The 24,813-nt window shown below is 39.3% G+C and overlaps 1 protein-coding gene across 7 annotated transcripts in view; it reads right to left on the reverse strand.

Moving 5' to 3' along the window:
- Window positions 1–7,920: 7,920 nt before the first annotated feature.
- SLC1A2 (solute carrier family 1 member 2) overlaps window positions 7,921–24,813 on the reverse strand; it is an 82,055-nt gene continuing 65,162 nt past the window's right edge. For 6 of the 7 annotated variants that reach the window (XM_069017117.1, XM_069017112.1, XM_069017113.1 and 3 more), the window contains 5 exons: window positions 23,516–23,749; window positions 21,035–21,229; window positions 17,321–17,455; window positions 11,556–11,787; window positions 7,921–8,087 (listed from right to left, as the gene is read on the reverse strand). In XM_069017117.1, the coding sequence (XP_068873218.1) occupies window positions 8,013–8,087; window positions 11,556–11,787; window positions 17,321–17,455; window positions 21,035–21,229; window positions 23,516–23,749 (871 nt within the window). In that variant the 3' untranslated portion in view covers window positions 7,921–8,012. Of the gene's footprint in view, window positions 8,088–11,555; window positions 11,788–14,704; window positions 16,976–17,077; window positions 17,456–21,034; window positions 21,230–23,515; window positions 23,750–24,813 lie in introns of those variants that run through there. The other variant, XR_011151360.1, reaches the window with a different exon arrangement.

Consider the following 24,813-nt stretch of genomic DNA (forward strand, 5'->3'; position numbering starts at 1 on the left):
ATCTGTGGTCAAGGAGTAACTGGAAGTGACTCAGAGGGATCCTGTGATACAGTGGCATGTGACTAAGGGCTGAATGATGCACAGAGCCAAGAGCAGCCAGGGCATCCAACAGGAATGCATGTAGATGGATTTCCCCTCGTTCATTGTGCCAATTTAAACGGTGACTTACTAAGCTTCTGGTGATAAAGAGTCCAAACATTTCAAGCAAACAAGAAGAAAATAAAACAGAAACTTATCACTCCAGGTGAACATTAATTCTTTATGTCATAACAAGTGTACTCACCAGGCAGCAAATCTATGCTGGGATCACTTCCACTCACTGCCAGGGAACTACACACATGCAGCTTCTAACACACAACATACTGGTTAGATAGTTGAAAACTAAAATTAACATATTTACAATGAGCTGGATGCATACCGGACTCTGAATGTTATTAAAACTGGGTACTCCATAAGAGACAGATAAAGTAGTTACTAAGCTGTGGAACCTAATCAGTTGAACAGTCAAAAGAAAGAAACCCAGATACAAATGAAAAACAGAAAGTAGAACAAAATTTTAAAACACAGTCTAATTTTCGGCTATGGCTCAACACACAGAAACCAATTAAATTAATTTAAAGCACAGCTACACATACTGTATACACCATTTCACTGAAATTACGTGTTGATAGCTACGTTATCTACACTAAGTGCAGAGAGGCACTGGACATCATGCTTCAACAAAATGTCAAAACTGGTATCAATAAGGTTTTACAGCTATTAGTAACTCAGCACTATTCTACCTGTGATTCCTATTAAGTTAATACCTGTTACATCTGATTTAAAATACAATATAGATTAAAATACAAGGGTATGTCAACACACTTCCTACATATATATCTACTAGAAACTTAGGCTCCAAAACCTCAGCAGAATAACATAGCCCCACAGATTTCTGAATAGTTGAAGAGATACCCAGTATCAGTCACACTGGGACAGCAGTCCTTCCTATTCAATGTTTTCTTTGTTTTGAATTACAGTCAAAGAGCTAGTAGGCCACAGAAGATTTTTTTGTTTGTTATACGGTTGTTAGGAATATTTCTATTAGTTTACTTTTATTCGTCTAAAAACAGTTCCTTATTAATTAAGCTGAAATTATTATAGCCACGGCCTTAATTCCAACAGGTATTTGCCTAATGGGAAGAGATGACCAAAATGAGAAGTAACTGTCATTTGGGTCCAAAAATATAGTGTTATTCTCTTTAAAACACATAAGATCTTAACAGGAGGTATTTGTATGGATGCTACCCAATTACATTGGTCCCATGGTGGTTCTGTTGGTCCTTTTTCAAGAAGGCAAAATTAGGTGGCAAAATCCTGAACTTTTTCCACAGGCTGAACTCACACACACTGTATTGTAGCAAGATGGATGGGGTACCTGACTACATGTTTTTTGCCTACCCAGATATGTTTTCTATAAACTGCATTCTGAGCCAGTCTATTATACATTAACAGGTCCTAAGGAAGAACTGCAGGATTTGGCAAAGGTAACATCAGGAAAAATTATAAAAGTGAGGGACAATTGCCCAAGACAGTCAATCTAGAAGATTGCTCAGATTATTATAGTATTGTTCCATGATGAACTGCAGCATTTAAGGACATCTTGAAATTCCTATTTGCTTCTTGCATTTTGTGCTTTGTCTATAATTGATTACCAAACATAACACAAAAATATTTCATTGAAGAAAACTGGTTTTGTTCTAAGGTATAGGTCACCTTTAAAGGATTATTTCCCTACCTTATATGATCACATAGAAAACATTCTAAGAAAATATTTGTGTGTCTGTAAATTACAGATACTAGGTAATTTAATTCAGTCTACACTGTAGTTTCTAGAGAACAAGTACAAACCCCTAAAACCTGTATTATTCTTAACTAAATCAGTGTTGAGCACACAATATTTAACACTATAAATACATGTTCAGCTTTTTCTGATGTATTCTACAAGCAAGAGTTCATACCAGATCATAGGAAATAAGATATATTTAAGAAAGGAGCAGGATATATTGGATGGAAGTGTATGCAATTGTCTTTAAGTAGGAAGGACAACCTGTAGTACACAAGAACTCACAAGTCCATACAAAACACCAAAATGGAAATGATATAATCTACAATACTGACTGCAAAATCAATATGCAAGCACACTTTGCATACAGTCTTTAAAAAACTGTAGAAAACAGAATGGAAAAGAATGATACAAAAATTCCAGCAGACAACACTATTTATGTACAAAGCAATATACAGGAACGAGACAATCCAGGTTGTGTGATGCTGCCTATGACAGCTTCCCTTCGTGCAATGGTGTGTGCCACAGAGCATCATTAAAAACAGTTGCAGGGCTCCTGAATGTTGTGTAGAAGAGCAGAAGGATTGAATGCTCTAGCATTGATCAGCACTGGCTCTGCAGCAGGATGGAGTTAGAAATGAGAGGGGATCAAAGGTTGGGTGAAGTGAGAAACCTCACAAGTCTTCTTGTCTCCCCAAACCTTGCATTAGCCTGTTGGCTATTTCCATCCTGGACTAGTAGAGACCTACTCAGTGGCTCAGCCATGTGCTCTAGGCTTTTCCAATGTTTGAAGCCTGGCTTTTTTATAAGACTCATTGTTGCAACTGCACAACCACCTTATCTGTTAGATTTGTATCAACCCGTTAGTGGGGAGTCACTGGGTTTCCCCTAAACAGGAGAAGATGTCTCTGGGATGGTGGGCACCTGTGAGGGACAGTTCCTCGGAGCCTTGTGCCAGGGAGGCCACTCAAAAGAGAAGTAAAAGAATTACCAGCACCTGGGCATCAGCAGCGGTTTGACTCATTCATAGCAGCAGATTTCCATTGAACATAAAGTATGACCAGGAAGAAAAAATGAGGGAGGCACCCATTGTAGAGCCTGTACCCAGGCACTGCTCCTGGGGGCTTTACCAGGAGTCCTGCCTCAAGTCTGTGCGTTGTCTGGGGGGAGATACAGCCTTGGTGCCCATGAGGGAAGAAAGATTGATGACTTTGGAAGGAATATGCACCGAATACATTGTTTCAGGAAAATCATGAGCAAGAACACAACATTTTCAAAAACACCTTGGCAAAGCTGAACAGTTCATTAACAGCTTGACTGCCTTCTTTGACACTTCACAATTTTAAATCCTTTGTTCTTTTTAGTGCTTGAAACTACACTCTCTGAATCATTCTTTAGACAAAGGAAACTGGGTAAATATTTTCCCTTCAAAGTCACCAATATTGCTGGAGTGAAGAAAATAACTAATCTTTCCAAGAATGCTTTCTGCTGGGAACAGGAGCTTCTACATAGTGTTGTATGGTGAGGTGAACTGTCCCAATGGACTATACACCTATCATAATGGCTAATATGAAAAATATCTTCATTGTGGCCTTAAAAGTCACAGTAATAAAATCATAATAGTCTTCAGGCTCATAACAGAATAGTATTACAGTACATTTTTATAAAGTGCCCTTATTTATCCTTCTGTAAATTAATTCAAATACAGCAATAAAAAGAGCTGAATGGAAATTAAAGAGATGAGAAACAGTTATTCCTTTACACCTCCACAAAAGGATTCTTCTGAGCCTGGTGCTAAAGCTCAGAGTCCTTTTAAAGATAAAAAGAGAAGTGAATGTTAGAGGGGAGGTTTAACATTACCTATAGTTACGGGGATTTGTGCGACTGCTGCTGTGTTGCTACAACAAGGCTGAAATAACACGAGTGAAGGCAAGGAAGCAAAGGAAATCCAGGCAGTCACCAGAGAAAATTTGTTCACATGCTGATGCTTCAGTTTCTCACATGAACGGTCTACTCATCTGTGTGTCTACCACTGAAAAACTAATTACCCTAGGAGTGATGGAAAACAGATTAGAAATCTATATTACTCCTGCTTTTAAAAGTGGCATGAGGTCTGGAATTCCATGTGCTTTGAGAAGGAAATGAAGCTCAGCTGTATCTCAGAGAAAACATGAGAAAAATCTGTAATGAGAGCAATCCTTATTTTTGTGCTGAGTTTTAAATTCAGTGCTGCACTTGCAGCACTGAAACAATTAGGTGTAAGAGAAGTATCTTGGCAGAAATCTTTTGGATGTATCAACTTCATTATAAATAGCAAAGACTATTCCCTAGGATGAGATTGTGAAATGTCTTATAACTTAACAGAGACAGGAAGGGACTTGACTTTTCCTGGAAGATTGTGACTCTCACAGATTTCAGTGGGACTTTCATGTCACAAAGCATTGCAGGCACAGTTTTTACTATTGCAAACTTTTTCAAAGACATGCTGAGTTTCTCATCAATTCAAATGGAAAGAGCACATCTTGTAATAATGATCAAGTGGCTTCTGCCCTACCTATTTGAAGAATCTTTGTGTGTAAGACCCACACACATTTCTTAAAAGGCTGGTGCAGCCGTTGTCTTCCAAGAGAAGCAAGGAAGAAACAATTTAAGTGGCAAAGTGCTCCATCTCTCCTGCAGTTCTAACATAGAGTGTCCTTTACTTTCAGTGAACAGATACTACGAAAATGCTGACCCAGCTTCAGCAGCAAATGCATAAAGCAAATGTGTAAGCATGTATGTCATTTAGTATGCAATGAACCGAGTCTTTGCCTGGTCTAGACTTCTCCATGTGCCAGTGTGCTGCCAGCAACCCAAATGCCAAAGGGTATCACAGTTGCACAGACAAAGGTTGGGGGAACTGACAGAGCAGCAAATGAGATGATACAGAAAACAATGTCAATATGGACTACACAGAAACCAATGACTTTTCACTGAGCTATTCCTTTACCACCCCAGCACTGTGAGCAGATACAAAAAATTTGCCAGATGCATATTAATGCATTGACACTCCTAGTAAAAGTAAAAGTAAAAGGAGGCTGGCCAGTAACCAGCACTGCCTGCTGAAACGTGAACCTTGGATAAGCTGAAGTGGATGGTCCCTGGGTTATTTTCTGTTTATTTAGTTAAGTAGCAACACGGCCTCATGTGGAATGAGCAAATAGAGAAATGAAAGCCAAGAGTGAGTTATATTTTCCCACAGAAATGGAAAGCTTTTTTGATGATTTAATACAGTGCTGCTCTGGAGTAACACTATATTAAATATTCAGTCAGGCTACAAGCAGAGGAATACACGAAATCCAACATTTCTCCCTCTCCCACATCCACATTTAAATAGAGAAATACCATCATAATTATATTTTGAAAAATCCCTGAGTTACTGTATCTACAGAATTACCACTTTAAAATCACAGTCTGCTATTCTAATCCTATCAAAAGATCCAAATTTATTCTCCCATATGTGGGTGGGGTTTCTCTAGCACTGCATTCCTTCCTTCCCTAGTCTCCATCCAAAGAAGCACTCTTCAAAGGACATTACATCCCAAGTGGATAACTGTAAGCATATTCTGAGTATTTCTCAATATGTAATTTTGTGGAGCTGCCTAGTCACGTTGCTGACATTCCTGTTTGTTTCCAACTGTTAAACAGTTTCAAATGACAGTTAAGAGTATATGGACCAGTTTTCTAAAGCTACTTTCAACACAAGCAATCAGTGTGCCTGCTCTCAAGAAACTGCTATGGTGAAGAGGATGAAAAATCATCTATTATTGGATGAGTTGTGCCACGAAACAGCTCAAGAACGCTGGATATAAATCGGGGTAAATGCTGTGTATTATTCTTGGATATAACTACCACTCGAGTGAGAGTGAATTTCACTTGATGAGAGTCAGCACCCTCAGAGTAGGGAACATTTTACAGTACCTACACATCATCCCAGGCACATTTCTGGCACATAACCCAGTGAATGCTACTTGGGAAGCAATAGCTAGATAGAGGTTAACTCTGGATATGCTAATAGCAATGACTGAAGAAAAGAGAATACAACCTGTCTGCCACTTCTCTGAATAACCTACAATTCCATCCTTCACAAAAAAAGTAAAATAAAATCCTGAAGATACTTCAGGAGGCCTTTGGAAGAGGCCTCCCCCTCTAATGTTACAGGCCTACAGAATTCACAGTGGTTCAATATTTATTAAATTATATATGCCATTTTGCTTAGGATTTGCTTGGCCATAGCATTCAAGTGATGACAAAAATACTGTGGTAAGAAAAATATTCCATAATAAATGCTTAAATGAGGGATACTCTGATAATGGACTTGATCTTGCACATCATTGATCATGCAAGTAGCCTTGGCTGGCTCAGGTCCGTGTGCAGTTTCAGAGATATTTATATAAATGCAGATGAACAAAATGCAGATTATATTTTTACTTTAACAGCTTCTACAGAGCCAAATAACACTCTACGGTTAAACACATTATTCCTGTGTAAACCCATGACAGGTCTGAGCACAGACACTGAATGGCCTATTTCCATAAATGTTCGAACTCTGTTTCTTGCCATTTTTAACTTCAACATATGCTCATATTCTGATTAATTCTGAAAACTTCTGAGAATTCCCCTCAAAATTGCACAAAGCTTGTTCTGTGAGTAGAACCTTCCAAGGCCATGTGGCTCAGCTTTGCTATGGAACGTGGTAACAGTATAATGGGATTCACCAGTATCTTAAAAATTGCTAAGTATTAACAAGAACCTTTAAAAAATTTCACAAGGTGATTATTCTCACTGCAATTTCTTCCGACAGGTTTAGTCAGATATAGCATGTTGACAAAACACCATCTCATTAATTCAGATGCCATGTGCTCAAAGATACATTTCTTTGACATTAGGGAGTTATATACTTATTACTCTGCAAAAGAGAGAGAGAGATGTAAATTCAATGTACTGGCCTAAATCCTGAAATTCTGGTTTCATTTTCATTCAGTCCTAACCCTGGACAAATTCTCTTAACCTTATATGGAATTTGGTTTAGCAATGAATTCAGGATTTAGCCACTCTCTGAAACGTGACATACTTGAAAGATGGCTTTCACTTCATAGCAAATGCTACTGATGATCACGTTCAAAAATTCTGTAAGAATAATGGATTCAGAATTTGTTTGCAGTTCATTATCAAATACCCAATCAGGACATCCATAATCAATCTCAGTAGTACCTTACTTGAGTATCCCATCCACGTGAGAAATCCCTCTGACATCAGTGGAGAAGGGTAAAAAGTAAGGTACTACCTACTTTGATTAAAAACGGCACAACTGAGTCCATGGTTTTCTGTATTTTGCACATCAGACATAGATTTAGTGAAGCAACTACCACCCCTGTAGTTATACTGCCTTGCATTGTATGGTGCATTGTGGTCACAAAGCAGCACAGCCCCAGCATAAAACAGAGGCTGCACCTGCCCTGGGACATCTGATAAAAACACACCCCATGCACCTACAAATCTAAGGTCTTCTCTTGATGCTAAGCTTTAGTTGTACTGATCTAACAAAATGTCTGGGATAATTTATTGACTTCTATGCATTAATCTTGCCCCTGGATCTAAGGTCAGTTTAAAGTACAACTAGGCACAAAAGTACAGTGCTTGTTATTATCAAAACAAATAGAAATCTTTACGGATGTTTTCAAAAGGTATTTTAGCCATACAGTGAGAAACAGATCGGGTATGCCACAAGAGTCACCAAAACACTTGAAGGCTTACGTGGTGTTATGTTCTCTTGTATCTGTGACCCTGAGTCCCTGTAGTGAACTGTACTGGCACTTTGATCTTCCCATTTTGCAGCATTTACATTCTCTGTGTCTTGAATGAAAGGGGAAGTGGGTGAGAGCACATTGCACTGCATGGAGCATTCTCCAGGTGCATCATCCAAACTGTAACACAGGGGAGACAGATGGCTATGGATCATTGCTTGGCAAAGACACTACAATGACTTGATGAGATCTTTGCTAAGTTTCAGTTACAAAATTAAGCAGAAATGGTAGATGTTAAATAGAAAAAAAAAAAAAAAAGGAGAAATCTTCTTTAATCGTGGTATCTTCTGCCAGAAGATAGCTTCAGGACTTATTAAGGATGCAGCTAGGAATCTCTTCACTTATTTTTCACGTTTCCAAGGCTCTTCTTCAACAACACTGAAGTCTGCAGATTTGCCATTGGTTGCCAGTGTTACCTGCAAGTAATTATCATCAACAAACGACTTAAAGGCCAAGGCACTTTGAGAAGAAAAGTAGTGAGTTTTATATGAAAGGTTATGGTATTTGCAGGAATTACATACACTGTCACTTATTATATAAGTAAAATATATTTATTCAGAATTCACAACACTCTCAAATAGTGACACTCTTGTTCATTTATTTATTAAAATGACTAGAAAACATCAGTAGTAGAAAAATGTTCCACATTTTCTTAACCTTCACTGCAGGTTTTTTTTAAATAAATATGTCAGATTCTACTCCTTTCTATCCCTTGTAGATTTCTCTGGATTATTTCAAAAACAGACTATTTATTTTTTTAGTGTAGAAAATCATATTTTTTTCAGTGGAATTCCTTAGCAAAGCTGCGTAACTGATGCAACAACATGAAAAATATGCAAGGCCAGAATAATCAGAGGTGTGTCTCTACACAAACTCACCTACAATTACACCACCTTTAAAGAAATGGGAGAAAAGACATGTTGTGAAAGCTTTGTTCATCATACCACTGTAACAATGTAGTGAAATATTTTGACTGTAGTCCAATTAAAAATTCACAGTAATGCTAAACTGGTCGCACACAATGTACAGCAAAACCTCACTCTTTTCTGTAAAGATACATGCTGGAATTTTTAGGTTTTAAGTATGGTAGAAGACCTGTAGAGATCTACCAACTCACAGTGAACAGTGTGTCATATGTTCCATTCCAGAGATCAGTATAAATGAACCCGAGTTTCAAGAAAGGTATCTCCAGCCAAATGACTTTAAATAATCAAAAATCAAAAAAGGTAAAATGTCAATTTAACTTTACAAAAGTGTTGCAGATCTTGATAATGTGAGAATATCTTTCATTTAATTCTAAATGGATGGCTTACTTTTTCCTAACTTACCTTATAAGTTAACATCTTCAGCTTCAATTGAAAACTTAAAGACAGAGCTGAAATTCCCCATGCTGGATAAACAGGATGCATGGAAGCATTGGGACATGGAAACATGACAAAATGCACTGATTTTTGAAACAAAGTCAAGCTTTTTCTTAGATAATTGGAAGGGGAAAACATGCAAATACAGGAATGAACAGCTTATTCAGAAATGAAAATCACACAGAGTCATGTGAAATATGATAATAAAAAAATACAAAAATATCATGCAATAACAACCACTCTAACCCCATATAAAGGTAAACTACTTATTAATTATGTACAATGACCATGCAAAATTATAAACTACTAGTGTTATACACGGAATATATTACAGAAAGTAAATAGAAAGGGCATTCTAGTAGATCAGCTTTTCCATATCCTGACCAGAGTTGCAGTAAGCTTTTCAACCCACCAGTGCATTGGACAGGATGAAGAGATGTTTTTTTAAATTTAGCAGCTGTTTTGAAGTCCCAGATCCTACACTCTGTTGCCTTTGCAAGTCTAACACTTGGGAGTTGTAGACCACTTCAACATGATCCAAATGCTTTGCAAGTGTCAGCATATATTCATAGCTCATCAGTTAGGTCCCAACAACACATCCTTTTGGCAGCTTGCAGACAGAAAAGAGAAGTGGGCTGCTCAAAGTCAGTCTTGTGCTCAATCCAGTAAAGCCTGGCTCTTTTCATGAGTTTCAAAGTGCAAGCTGAGACTGTGAGCAGACCAAACCTAAAACAATTTAAAAGGACAAACATTTCTAGCTCATACATCACTGGTCCCAAACTTGAATTAAAGGGTGTGCTTAGGATGACATACAGCACCATTAATCCATGTTTTTGAGGCAAGCTATTGCCTCAGCTGAGGGAAATGATATGAGAAACAGAAGAGAAAAGGAAGTGCAGCAAGTATTGATTGCACCAACAGGCTACTACTTTCTAACTTGACTTGGATCTCTGTGCAAATCTCAGAGACTGGGAGCAGATAAAATCATCAGTATTCAGTTCCACAAACAGAATCTTAAACCTACTGAAATCAGCACTGTCTATTTAACTTAAAAACGGTGTTCAAAAAATTCCAAAAGAAGTTATCCAAAAACTGTGTGTGCACATGCTTTCTATCTTTATTTCCAGACAGTTTCTTTTTTTCTTCAAATTTTAATGTCTTGTGTCCTTCCCTTTTTTGAGAAGTATAAATTAATGACAATTTTCAATTTTATGTAAGCATATATTCTCTTTCCATTTCAGATCTTAGTTTTTAAATTTTTCTCATGGAAAAAGAGTGGGTCTGAAGAGAAATGAGAGAGCCATGTCAGAAAAAATGCATGATTAAAAAAAAAAAAAAATCACTTTACTGAAACCTTGGAACATTCAGGGAAAAACTGAAGATAGGATGAAAGCTGTTTGTTTGGTTTTTTTCTGAATTCAGTATTACATTTTCCCCTGAAAATCCAGGTTTGGCTTGCATTCTCAAGAAGCAAACATTAGGAAAAAAAAATAATTCTAAAGAATATTTCCAGCCAGGCTAGAGACAAGTGAAAATTGTAATATAGGACTTATATTTCCAATATAAATGGTGATCTGCTATTGGACTTAGTGCAGTCATTCACAGCTAGATACTGGCTCAGTTGTGGCAGCTGGAAGAAACAAGAGAATCTGTCTGGATAAATGGCTAAGGTAAGCTGATTGGCAAACCCCACTGTCTCAAAGACAGTGTGCAGCATCAGACTGGAGCATTTATAAATACAAAAAAAGGACCATGAAATTAGAAGTTCTACCTTGTTTCACTCTCTTTTCTCCTCCTTTTCAAAATCTCTCTCTGGATTTTAAACTGCCCCATCCCATTGGTGGGTTCTTAATGAACTTTTAACCACTAACCTCCTGAACTGTCTTCTCATTCAACTGGTGGGGTTGCTCAAGCTCACTTCACTCTGATCTAGACATTATTATTCATATTAATATTGCATGTTAGTTACAGCAAGGGTTACAGAGGGAATACAGTGACTGTGCCTTAGTGCCTGGGGAAGGAACGCTGATGGAAGCGAAGCAGAAGCATGCTGTGTGAGTGCAGGAGCATTCTCATGCTAAAGCGCATTCAACACGTCGACCTCTGAACAGCATATCATGAAGGCAGTCAGCAAGTGACAACACCTGCATCAGAACTGCAGCCATCCTTCACTTGGGTTGGCAATTAAGTTCTCTGTTGCCACAGAAAATTAAGTAAATGTCCATAGAAGGTGATGCCATATTCTCTGTGTCTTGGCATATTCCATAATACGCTGCATCTTGCCTTTTGATATGTAAACAAAGTACATGATTTTTTCCCATCAAATGACAAGTTTTAAGAAGAGTGCAAAAAAACATCTTTTGAACTGCTCAAACACATTCAAAATGTCTGGGGTTCATGGACCTTGTTGTCACATTGTTATTTGCAGAATGATTTGAAAAATACATGCAAGTTATAAAATAAGATAAAATAAAGCATGCAGTGCTATATACATGTCTCAATATCCATAAATGTGAAAGGTACCTTGCACTCATCTACCATGACTGAGTTGTGAGCTGCAAAAACACATTGGTTTGAGTTGTTTTCCCTATGATTTTTCATGTCGTCATAGATTGACTGAGTCTTGGTCATTTCAATGTCTTCATGCCCTTTGTGATGGGAATCAATGGTGTCAAGTTCTGCCTTGGAAAGGTGGTAGACAATGCCAGCACCAAAAGAATCCCCCACTACATTGACTGATGTTCTCATCCGGTCCCTACAAAAGAAGGAAAAGGCAGAGGCTGAATGGTATGAGAGGAAGAAAAAGTAGGGCATGGCAGCCCTGTTTCTGGTACAGTTACTGCACTCATTTCAGGAAGCTTAAGGTATCTTTTGAATAGAGAGATGGGAGCTTTCAAGGGAAATGGGAGAAGCTGGCTTTCCCAAGGGACTTGTTCAGACAGGGAGGATGTTCAAACTGCCATGTCCCAGCTGCTTATTCTCATGGAGTTTGGCAAAGAATGTGTGCTATATCCCAGCCAAACTGCAGAGCCGTGCTTGACTGACATCCCCCAGTGCCGGCTTCTGGAGCTGGAGGTTTCAGTATCAGGGTGCCCAGCTCACACCACTGCCCTTTGTTTAATCTGAATTTATTGGAGCACTGAACTTAATGCAGCCAGAGAAAAGGATTTTGGATCTAATGAGCTGTTCTCATTTCTAGTATGAATTAACAGAAGGCCTCTCCCTTTACTCTTAGTGAGCAAACTATGGGGAACAAAAATGCCTGAAATATCTCCATAATGCTTAGGCTATTGAAGCTCTTCTTCTGGCACCATCTTTACAGATGGCCATCTGTTGGTGTGGCAGCATGCCCACTCACACTACGTATGCCAGAGCTTGGCATATGAGCAATCCAAATATAGGTCATGGCCTACAAAATTATGAGCCTGTGACAGCATTTCACTGACGAGTGCCCCTCATTGTAGGAGGGTGCCAAGAGAGGCTAAGATGCTTCATTGCAAAAAAATATGTTTGTTGGCACTTTCTGGACAGGATGCCATTAAACAGACATGCCACCTTTCTCCTGTCTTGTCTTTAGTGTGGCTCTATCTGTCAACAGTGAAGTCACAGTTGTGGATTTTCCCTGAATTCAGAATTCTGCCCCACACCTGACCAAAATTCTGCAAAAATGGGAGCTGGGTCCTGCTATCTTTCCTGCTGCAGTACACATGTTGAAATCATTTACAGTCTCATTTGCCTCTTCATATCTGCAGTAAGTATAAAACTCCTAAAAACCTTCTGACCAAGGGTTGCAAATTAAACCGACTTAAAGCAATTGAGTCTTGCTTTGCCAAATAGGTCAGAGAAGTGATTACACTGATTAATTCTCAGAAGTATATTCATGAAGATTCATTTACACAAAATGGCCAGGTTTAATAGTGTAGACATTTGCCAAGTGACAAAAGCTAGCATGTAAGACCTCATTTCCCAAGACAGTGATTAATTTCAAAACAACCGTTCTAGTATTTCTAGTACTAGATTTGCATGACATCTCCTTTTCCTATAGAACACCAAGAAGAAAACATCTAAATATATAAAATGTCAACTGATAAACATTCATTATTCATGCTTATTCATGACCACATAAATTTTTGAGCCCTTTTTAACATCTTTGCTCTACACATCGGTAAATCTGCCTTTCTCAGCTGTGGAATTATAGTCCCATTCAAGTTTCTCCTCTCCCTCAGCATTATCAGGCTTACATATTTAAAGACTTTGTGGTGTAGTATCTTTGCTGAAGCAGTTAATTTTCTCTTTTTGGCTTCAAAGGAATACCCAGAAGGGAAAAAACCTCTACAGTAATTCCCCCGAGAAACAAACCAACAACCTATAGGAAAGAAACATCCTTCCAGTTCTGCTTCACACAAATTAAATGCTTTATACAGTTCTCATCCAATGCCTGTGAAGAGTATTTTAAACCTGGTCAGAGTGGTAGAATAGGAAAATAAGACTTTCTGGAGTGATTTTTAATTAAGGCCATTAGATACACTGAACCTGGCAATACAACTCTACAAAAAGAACACCTACTTAATTTTTTTGCATGACTGGTAGTAAATTTTGAAAGGATTCACTGATGCCAGATGACAGAGGGATAGTATAGGATGCCAAAAAAACAAGGTAGAGAGAATACATAAATATAATTGAGGCAGAATTCAAAATCTAAAAGGGTCATTTGAGGAGATGCTCCAGCTCATGCACACGTACTGAGAGATTCAGCAGTACAAACTGCACACTGATGCACAACATGGTACACTGTGCAAACCAAAGGAAGCCAGGAAGTTCCTCACAACAGAAAGGGCAAAGTCTCAGCTGTCAGGAATCAACAGCAAAGTGCCACTGACCTCTTTTGGGGCAAAAAAACCCTATGAAAAACATCCTATGAAAAACAAAGACAGTTGTACTTACTCTTTTGTTCCAATCAACCAACCAATTAATTCCAGGCAAGTGGGACAACGTAAACAACATAAATGTAGGAAAGTTGCAGTCTAGAGCCTGTTCATAACATCCAGACTTCAACTGGGTGTGAATATTCTGAATCTAGATCTGAGCCAAGGCACAGAGTCAGAACCAAAGTAATCTATTTCTGAGTTACTGAATGAAGGTTTAAGTACCGGCTCAGCTGTCCAAGCTCATTTTCCCTAATTCCTCTCTCTTTGCTGCAAAATGCCACTAATCTCGTACCACTGATATTTGCTAAGCTTGCCAGCTCACATCTGGAGAGTACCCAGTTTGTGGCTCAAGCAAAATAAGCTCATTTTATTCCATCTGTTGGCATATAATTACTGTCCCATTAAATGTCACTGCTGTGTTGTCTTTGGTTTTAAACTGAGAAACTGTAAGAGTTGTGAAATCCTGGGAAACTTTGCCTGGTAAAGGAGCTTACACTGGGTATGTATGCATGGGAGATAGAAAGATTTAACAACCCAACAGATACTGGAGAGGCTTGAGAAAAAATTGATACGGAAACCTTTCAGCTCCAGTCTGAAGAAGAGAGTGCCAAGTTTAAGGATTTGACATAAAGTCATCTCTGTGTTACACAATGACCAAATCATGAAAAAGTGATTTTGGTAAGACCACAGTCTCAGGTGGTGGTAGTAGTGTAAAATCAACTGATGTTCTGATACTTGCTTTCATCAAAAATATTGAAAAACTCATAGAGTAAGACATTTTTTAAAACCTTTTTTAATCTCAAATTTAAATGTTATTGAAGGGCTGTTCCAAGTATTTCTACATGGCTGGTTGCATTTACCCATGGGTTCCAGAAAAGTGGCTGGAATTGGGTCTTAGATATTTTATTAACCTTCTCTTCTACATTCTGTTAGAAACATTGCTTTAACATTATTTAATGATCTGAAGAATTGGGAGAAGGCAGTGTTTGTAAGTAAAGAAAATATGTTTTTATGACATTTCATTTCAGAAATTCTTCAGGTCTGGTTTATGTGTGCAAAAGCTTGCTCGAAAGTTGGCTTGTGTGCCTTTTCTTAACATAGTAATGTCAGCAGCATCATTTTTCATAGCTGATTAGATCATTGTGGCTACCATAACACAGCCACCAGAAGATGGAAAATGAAGCTATTAGTTGTTGAACACAGATTAATAAGTACAACACTTTCACCAACAGACAGTGTCTTGACTTTGCAGCACCAGTGGCACGACACAGAGCTTTTCACCTCTTTTCTCATCTTTTTCCCTTTTTCAGTTCTGAATCACAGTTGCAGTTGCACTGCTAATTGTAGGCCAGGAGGATCCAAACCCAGCCGTTTGGGCTGCAAGTTCTCTTGCCCTCCATTTATTTTGGAAAGACACCTTGAAATACTTCTTCCAGAATTGCTATCCTTCCTCTACATACATTCATCACTGCTACAGCTCCACAGTACAGAAGTTTTCATTTCCTAAGCAAGGTTGGGTTAGCCAGTGGGAACAATGCTGCTGAAGCTGAGAATGAAATGCAACATCCACTAGTGCATCAGAACTGCTGGTAAACTTACAGCTCTGAGGCTTGCTGGTGTGGGAAGAGCTGCTCAGTCCACAGGAATATTTTAAAAATACATTTCCCTAAAAAAACTAAACAAACCACAGGCTCCTTTTGCACATCCTCCTACCAGCTGCAGAAACCTACCTATTTGCCTTACTTTGAGAGCCAAGAGAAACAGATATTTGAAATACATTTTTGTATTTTTTCCCCTCTCCTTCTTCCAGCTGCAGATTCCTATATCACTTTCCTGCTTTCAACTCTGACATTGTAAATATAATAAACCCACTGAATATCACATCATTCCCTATGCCAGCTGTACTATGCCTGCCGTACCCTCTCATTTAACCATTCTGCATCATATCATGAAATTCAGTTATATATAACATTATATAAGTCAAGTTTTCCCTTTGCCTCCTCAAGCTGTAAATTCCTCTTTCATTTTTCCCTGAAGCAGAAATCAGAGCTGCATGTTAGCCTTTAAAATTCTTAGTGACAGATAGAGCATGCCAGTAGACCCAAAATATATGTCAGGATTGATTAAGTTCTTGACTTCTTCTCAATAAGCCAAAAGATAATGACAGAAAATTAAACTTCTATTTTATCTGCACATGTACATTCTCAACTCTGCTATTTCTTCTTGCATAATTTTAGTTGTGTATCTGGGACTGAAAGGTACCAGAAGCAGGCAGCCGAGGCTGCTAGAAAACACATAAATAGTACAGTTATATTTATGTCTCCCTTTCTGGGCACCACAGCTGGAACAACAAAAACAAACATCTTTACTACTTAAAAGAATAGTAGGGGAAAGAGAGCTGGCTGTTGACCAGAATATATCAGAATGTACTGTGCTGCAGCAGTACAGGACAATGTGAAAGTCTCTCTAGGGGCCAGTACAACTTAAGGGCTACTGAGTCTCTTTCAGCTGTGCACAGATGACAGAAAGATATCCAAGCTGCCAAATGACAGCAAAAGAAAGGATGTGGCTTGGCATACCCTCTATCTGTATTTACAGCTTCTGTATTCAAGTGCTGAAGACCAAATGCCTCAGAAAACAATCTGTGGGTTAGCTGTTTCTTGCTGGAGGACCTGCAGTGGCCTGGAGGTCATTGATCACAATGGAGGACTTTGATCACAAGTCCTTGGAAATGAAAGCCATTCTTTCCAGTTTGAGTGAGCTGTCAGTAAAATGAAACTAGGGAATTACCATCTTTATTTCAGTTTTCATTCTTATTTCTTTGGTCTTTGTCCTGCCCTAGAACAGGCTCTTCTTAAAGGTATTTTACTTTCTTATGTACGAAAAGAAACTGACTTCCCCCCCCTACAGTATAAAACATTCAATGCTACAAATGCCCAAATCACCCTATAACTTGCTGGCAACATCCTGATGGAACTTGCATTTTCAGCGTTCATCCTTCATTTTAGACCAGAACTATAATAAACAGGAATATGAAAGCAAAGATTAGAAAACTGCTCTTGAGTGATGGAAAGGCATCATTATCATTAAGAAGATAATACAAAAGTGTGAGCTCACAAGTGTGCCAAGAAGACCCTTTGCTCGTAGAAACTGACTTCAGTAGCTCTGTAACAGTTAGTAACAGCTGAGAAGCTGCTTTCAGTGTCTCCTACTTCACTATGGGGGGAACAGCCCATTTCCTCCTTTGATTTATCTGTAGAGAGACTCACAGTTCTTTAAGACCAATGACTGGAAAGCACTGTGGATAAACATTACTTCACTACTTTTCCTGCACCGAGCAGCAAAGTCAGCTCAACTTACAAAAGCCAGTCAACAGCAACAAGCAAACTGATGTCCTGGGTAGGGAGACCCACTGCAGTCAGGATCAGCAGCATAGTGACAAGTCCCGCGCTGGGAATGCTGGCAGCTCCAACACTTGCAAGGGTGGCGGTCAAACTGCAAAAACAAAAATCAAATGGCAGTAGCAAGAAGAGGAACATACACTTTCCTTGCATAGTCATGTGATCATTAGGAAGGTCACATTTTTAGTGTGTTCTTCCCATAAAACTAACAACCATAGGACAAATCAAGGTAAGCTCAGGTTATATTTTTCACTCATGTGTTTCTCTAAAAATATTTACTGGGGGAGGCCAGATCTATGGGTTGGTTCCAGGAGTTGGAAGAGGGCTCTCTGTAAGCTAGTTATGACATTCAAATCTGTGTCGTGGTGTTCTCTGAACTCTACAGATACATCCAGGGTTTTGAATCCTGAGTTTTAACCATCCAGACATGCTTAAGTTTGGTGACTACAGGTTGAATTTTCAGGGCGATTCATTTCTGTTTATTTATGTTACCTAAAGACTGAACTGTAAATTAAAGGCTGAGAGAAAGCAGTTATTATTAAATATAGAAGAATAAAAGTCTTGGTATCCAAAACTCGCAAAATACAAGCCAGTGGTGTACCAAGCCTGGATACAAATCACCCTAGATGAAAAAGTAAAATTGATCTGATTGTTTAATAAATCCAAACCTGTGTTTGTTTTTGCCTCTTATTTTTGATAAAGATCAGTAGAGTGAATGTCTGAGCTTCAAAGGTTTGTAAAAATAAAACACAGACCATAACAAATACCAACATCACTGGGCAGTCCTATAAAGAATGGAAAATAAATTTGTCAGAGAGCAAGTCAAGGGGAGAAAAAGAGGGAAGAGAAGGAGGAGAGGGAGAAGCGGAAGAAGAGGGAGAGGAGGAGGGTAAATAAAAAGGAAAGCGGGTGAGAGGGACCAATTTGACTTTTATTTATGCCTCAATATATGTTATACATGAAGTGAAAAACTACTGTAGGGGTTGTACACATGCTGAAAGCCCTAACATATGCCACATGTTAGGGAGGCAAAAAATGGAGGGAGGTTCTGTCTCTGGGGAGACTTCGCCTGACATAGAGAAAACTTGACTGGGCTGTCTGGAAAAAAATGCCCAGGAAATCGGGCTGTGGGAGGAGCCTTAGCAGATAAAAGCAGTGAACTGTGCCACAGCGGGTGCCATTTTCTTTGGGTTTCTTGGAGGGAGCAGGGGCTTACCCCACAGCTCGTACCCAACAAACCTGAGAGTGCTTCCAATACAGAAGTAGGGAGAAACAAACTGTGCAGGAAATACTTGCCCATTAGTCCCAGAAGTCATCTGTGAGGATGTTAGCCCGATTTAGAGCTGCCAGATGCTGGCTGGCTGGGTCTGACCCAGGCTGCAGTGTGCTTGTCAGGTGTCTGGGTTACAGTGCAACCTGGCTTACTAAACACCCAGATAGTTCCAGCAGGTGTGCAGGCAGGATGCTCTGCTCTGCTGTCAGGCTTTGCATGTGATGCCAGATCCTCAGGCACTTCCAGCCTAAACTGGTAAGGCATTCCTTCCAAGCTCTGTGAGGAAATGCTCCTGCCCACCTTCCCGCAGCAGAACTTACAGACCTGGAGGGGAATGAAGCTAGCACTGTTCAGAACTAAACAGAACCTGGCTCCGCTACCATTTCCAAGATCATCCTTTCCCAAAGAATACAGGAAATCAGAGGAACTACATGACCAGTATGAAGTAACTAAGACTGGTCAAAAGCTAATTAAGTCTTTATGATGTTATGTCTGGGTCATTTGAATATTCTCAGTATCACAAAGTGCATGTACCAGACAAAACCTAATAATCTTTCCTTCATTTGTATTGTCACCTCATGGGATAGTTCTTGTCCTATTGCTGTAGCACAAATGCATGAAGAGGAAAACCAGTGGTTTTACAAACAGACCGAAGTTGCTCCCTGCTTTGTAAATGTCAGTCACAAAGCTGCATACACCAGCCTTGAAATGGTGAGATCAGGAAGAGCCAATTGGTCAATCCCTCAGAGGAAGAGAAGATTAATAACTCAGGTTCAAGCCTACCAAATCTCCTGGACAACAGCAGATTCCTGATTTGAATTTCCCTGGTCTCAATTTAGTTTAATATGTGGCATGTCTGAAATGACTGTTTTCAGTTTTGGGAACAAATATGCATCATGCAGGTCTAGCATCTGCCTTCATTAGAAGCAGCCCTGAACCATTTACAAACTTGGCTTTACTATTTCAGGAGTCAGGACAGGAAGTAAATGAACGGAAAATGTGGAACTAGTATAGCTGGGCAAGAAACATAGAATTAGACATCCCTTTGCAGGAGTTTCTTTAGTGTTAAAAAGGTTTAATAAAAGAAAACTGTGTGGGTGAAAACTACAGGAAGAAGACAAACTTGGCAGCCTTCACGTGTGGTTTCCATTTTAACTATTCAAAACGTTAGACCTGCTGTCTACATCAAGTTAAAGCTCCCTTACAGTAAACAGTCTTCAATCCCTTATCCTTTTTTAATGGGTACTTTCTTTTGTCCTTACAGATGCTCAGCTTTGTTCTGGGTAAGGACAATTTGATATTAAAAGACTACAGTTAATATTTGCTGGGTTAGAGATAAAATGCTACAGACAATCTCACCCTCAGTTCATTATACTTTTCCTGTTCACCAAAGTCACAGAAGAAGTACAGGCAAACATGTTTTTTAGGTATACTTTTTTCTTCTAGTGTATATAAACAGATATATTCTAGAAAGTTAATGCCCCCTTATATGACTTGTAGCATACCCCTAAACTAAAAAAAAAAAAAAAATTCACTGGACAGAGAATGCTTTATATTACAATTGACATTGTTTTCTGTGCTGGTTTTGGCTGGAGTAGAGTTCATTTCCTTCACCATGACTGGTATGGGGCTGTGTTTTGGATCTGTGCTGAACACAGGGTTGATAATACAGAGATGTTTTGTTATTGCTGAGCAGGGCTCACACAGAGCCAAAGCCTTTTCTGCTTCTTGTACAGCCCCAGTGGTGAGGGGGCTGGGGGTGCACGGGAGGTTGGGAGAGATGCAGCTGGGAGAGGTGACCCCAACTGACCAAAGGGATATGCCAGAGCACATGACATCGTATGCCATCAGTGTATAAAGTGGGAGGAAGAAGGAGAAAAGGGGAGTTTGGAGCGATGTCGTTTGTCTTCCCAAGTGACCGTCACACATGGCGGGGCCCTGCTCTCCTGGGGATGGCTGCGCACCCCATGGGAGGCAGTGAATTAACTCCTTGTTTTGCTTTCCTTGTGTGCACTGCTTCTGCTTTCCCTGTTGAACTACTGCTATCTCAACCTGTGAGTTTTCTTTTATTCTTGTGATTCTCTCCCTGATCCTGCTGGTGGGGAGTGAGCGAGTGGCTGTTTGGGTCTGGGGTTTGGTGTCTGCATGAGGTTAAACCATGACAGTTGTCAACTGCAGAAGTGTAAAACACCACCAGCATGCACTAAGGCTGCAAATGATAGAAAACACGTCACCAGAGAACCAGGACCTATATATAAAACGTTCATTTGTATATCATTATTAGAAATCCACGGATTTCATAGTGAATCCAACTGAGACAACTCAGCTACTGAGAAGACATCCAACCCGAAGCATTCACATTTTACAGTCTGTAGAAACAAAGGAGTCTTTTGAACTGACCTCACAGTAACTATCTGGCCTCCATCCAGGTCAATTCCATTCATCTGTGCTATGAAGATGGCAGCCACAGCTTCATAAAGGGCAGTTCCATCCATGTTAATAGTTGCTCCAACAGGAAGAACAAACCTTGTTACACGCTTATCAATGCCAAGATTTTCTTCAAGACACCGGAATGTGACAGGCAATGTTCCAGCACTAGGGAGAGAAAGCAAAAAACATAAAGAAGACATAATTAAAATCAATACAACATATACATATAAGGGAGCAAAATCAGAAATTCTAATACCATTGTTTCCATTTTCTACTTTTTAGTAGAAAATCGTTTTTAGACGATTTTTAAATTAGGCCTACATTTAGCTGGAAGTGAGACTGAGGCCAAGACACGAACATGACCTGATGTAGGATGAGAGCTTGAGAGTGCCTGGATGAATTTTTCAGACTCATTGCTGAGGCCTTGCACCACAGCATCGCACATGATGCAAGAGACCCAGAGTCTGCTGCAAGAGACTGTCAAACTGCCTCCCTCCCCAGGGGAAGTACCTGGGCATTCCCACCTGGCCTGAACGTATAGTAATCCATTGGATTTTATGTTTTTGGGGGGAACCTCACCACCAAGGTGACCTGATGGACAGCATCAATGGGATGCTGGTGGGATCCAGAAAGTGATGATATTTTCTTTAATCTGTCACTCTCATCTCTTTCTGTCCCCTCACCTCTTTTCTATTTCTCTCCCTTCCCTTGCCTCTCTCTCTCTCTCTCATATTTACTGTTAAGTAAAATCCGTACTATTGACTTTGGCATATAGTCTTGTTTACACCTTAATTTGGGCAGAGGCATTTCTAATAATTTTACGAACCAGACCGTAACACTGATACACAGACCTGTGAGCCTAGAGACAAATTTTAAATTTCTTTGATTGTGAATTTGCTCTAAATGGTGCTAAGGACTGAAAAAGCCAGACAAAAAAATACAACCCATGTTGTTCCTAGACACTGGAGAACAGGAAGAAAGGATGTGAAATAGAGTAGGAGGATAGGAAAAGATGTAAAAGATGTCTGGATGATAACAGCTCTTTGCACAGACACACAATGCCTTGCTTTTGTGGGAATATTTGAGGTCATTGCATTCACTTGCTCAAAATAAAACACCTTCATCCAAAAATACTGCTGAAGTGGAAACTCAAACACTTCAATGAACAAAAGCCTTAGGTAAATGGTCAGTTATTAAAATTCTTGGGAGACCAGATCTCCTATAATCCAACATTGTTTACCACAGAGCCACAAAACTACTGAGGTTGGAATGCATCACTGGAGGTCACCCATCCTGACCACCTTGCTCAAGGCATGGGCAGCTAGGGCAGGTTTCCCACATTTCCCGGGACAGTGCCCAGACAGGTTTAGTGGATCTCCAGGGATGGAGACTCCACAACTCCTCTGGGTGACCTGTGCCAGCATTCATGCACTGTCACAGTAAATCACAGCAAAAAGAGTTTTATTGTGTTGAGATGGTACTTCCTGTGTTTCAGTTTGTGCCCACTCCCTCTCTTCCTGTCACTGGGCACCACTGAAGATGGGCATTGCTTCATCTTCTTGGCACTGTCCCATCAGATATTTGTGCATATCAGTAAGGTCCCCCAGAGACTCTCGTTCCTCAGGGGAGAAGCTGTTCAGCAGAGTGGTTTGGGTTGACCCACAGAGACAGCTGAATTACAGTTCTTTCAAGGCATTCTTCAAATCAAGAATGCTCACTTTCCTGGTGGTCAGTTTTGAACTAGGCTTTTTTGTTTTCCCCTTTTTAATTAAAATGGAAGATTAAATTTTCTTCAGAAATAAAACAAATATTGAAGGAAAACACTTTAAAATATGGTATTTAACTGAAAAACACTTTCAACACAAGATCTACTGACTGCCCCACTGCAAAACACTGATTTCTGATTTTACTGAATTTTTTGCTGAGAGCTGTGTTACTTACTGTTACTGTTACTGTCAGACTTTGCTGAGTCTGTTCTGTGCACTAGCAACAAATCTAAAATGCTCAGCTTTTCACTGAAGTCCCATTATTTTGCCGAAATGGATTAAAGTACAAATTGAGAGGTTTTTTCCTTTCTTTTGTGAAACCTAGCAATGTTTGTTTGGTTTTTTTTTCCTTGAATGCAATGGGACTGATCTTAACATGCTTTCAAAATAAATAATTATCACTTTTTCCTAGTTGAGGAAATGAACACAGAATTAACACACTTTCCACGAGTGATTTGGCAAACAGCAAATCCCAAATCTCTGCAGGTGGCTATACAACCTCTCTAGAAAATCCTGAAGGAACGTGGTATTTTGATTTATCTAAACATGGCTGTATTAAAAATAGTTTTAATTCAGTGGTATAAAATGATTTTGCAGTGAAGGTCAGAACAGCAGATGTACTATGCCTAAACAGCAGCTAATAACCTGCTACAAAATAAAGTACAGTGGTATTTCTCGGGTGTACCTGGAAGCTGTGCCTAGTGCTGTGATCCATGCCTGGAAAATCCCAGCAAGGAATGAAAATGGGCTTTTCCTTGTTATCACAAAGTAGAGCAGAGGCAGGAAGATCCCTCCATGGATGACAAGACCCACAATCACAGTGACCATGTACATGCCAAGTTGTCTAGCAACTACTTCTAAGTCCTTGATGGCAATGATTTTTCCACAGATGAGGCAAGCAATACCCAACGGGGAATACCTGGAGAAAGAAAACAAGCATAGGCAGAACTCGTCTTGGCAGTGTACTCATAAAAACTGTGCTGAACAAAATATAGACTGGAGATGAGTAGGGAGCTCTCAGGCTCAACACTGAGGGGCACATCAAGAAGTGATGGACATTCAAGGGATAGTTTTCACATCTATTTAAAAAATAATGGCCATCTCCAGCAAATTCCCCATCTACTTCATTTTCCATCCTATCAAATGGAATATGCTTTCCCTGAATAGTTTTTGATCCTGAAACAACATTGTACAAGGATATGATAATGTCACACAGGCTTGCATCATTATAAAGAGTCGTGTAGATTTGTTTGTAATACATAACTTTGACAACCCATTGTTTATCTGGGTTTCAAGGGATTGCGTTATTTAATTCAGTTAAACTATTTGTTGAAATGAACTATTTATATCTTGAAGGCTGAAAATGTTTCCACAATGTTCTTTCAGTAATTCAGACAAATATTTTTTAATTTATGGATTCCTCATTAATTATAAGCTTTCGTTACTTAGAGTAGGGTTTTTGTCTCCTCAATCATTAAAACAATACAAAGGAAACTGACTTTAAGGATAAAAGTGCTTCCTGGTTTTTGTTTGAATATCTCATGGTTTCTCAAGCAATGTGCCCAAGGCCTGGAAAGACTTCAATCACTTCAAATGCAAGGCCAGCTGTTACACCAGTTATCATAAAATGCCACGTTTCAATGAACTTGACAAAATACAGTTCTTATAGAGAGTTACATGGTGTCAGAGCCAGATGTCTGATTTGTTTTATGCTTGTGTAGCAGTGCCATGCTCCTGAGAGTCTGTAGCTGCCACGGGAGTTACAGCTGTCTGTGCTGAGAAATCATAAACCAAGCAAAACAAAACAAAAACTCTGCATAAGGATGTGCATTTTTCTTAATAAACACACACTAAAACCCCCTTGCTTCTGGCCTCAACAAGTCTTTAAAAATTCTAAACAGAGATGAACAAAAAGAATTCCCAACATCAGTTTCCTTTTTTTTCATGAGAAGAAAAAGAAAAGGCACATCAATAAAAATAAAT

This window comes from Aphelocoma coerulescens, chromosome 5 (genome assembly GCF_041296385.1).
Source record: "Aphelocoma coerulescens isolate FSJ_1873_10779 chromosome 5, UR_Acoe_1.0, whole genome shotgun sequence".
In the NCBI taxonomy this organism is placed as follows: Eukaryota; Metazoa; Chordata; class Aves; order Passeriformes; family Corvidae; genus Aphelocoma; species Aphelocoma coerulescens.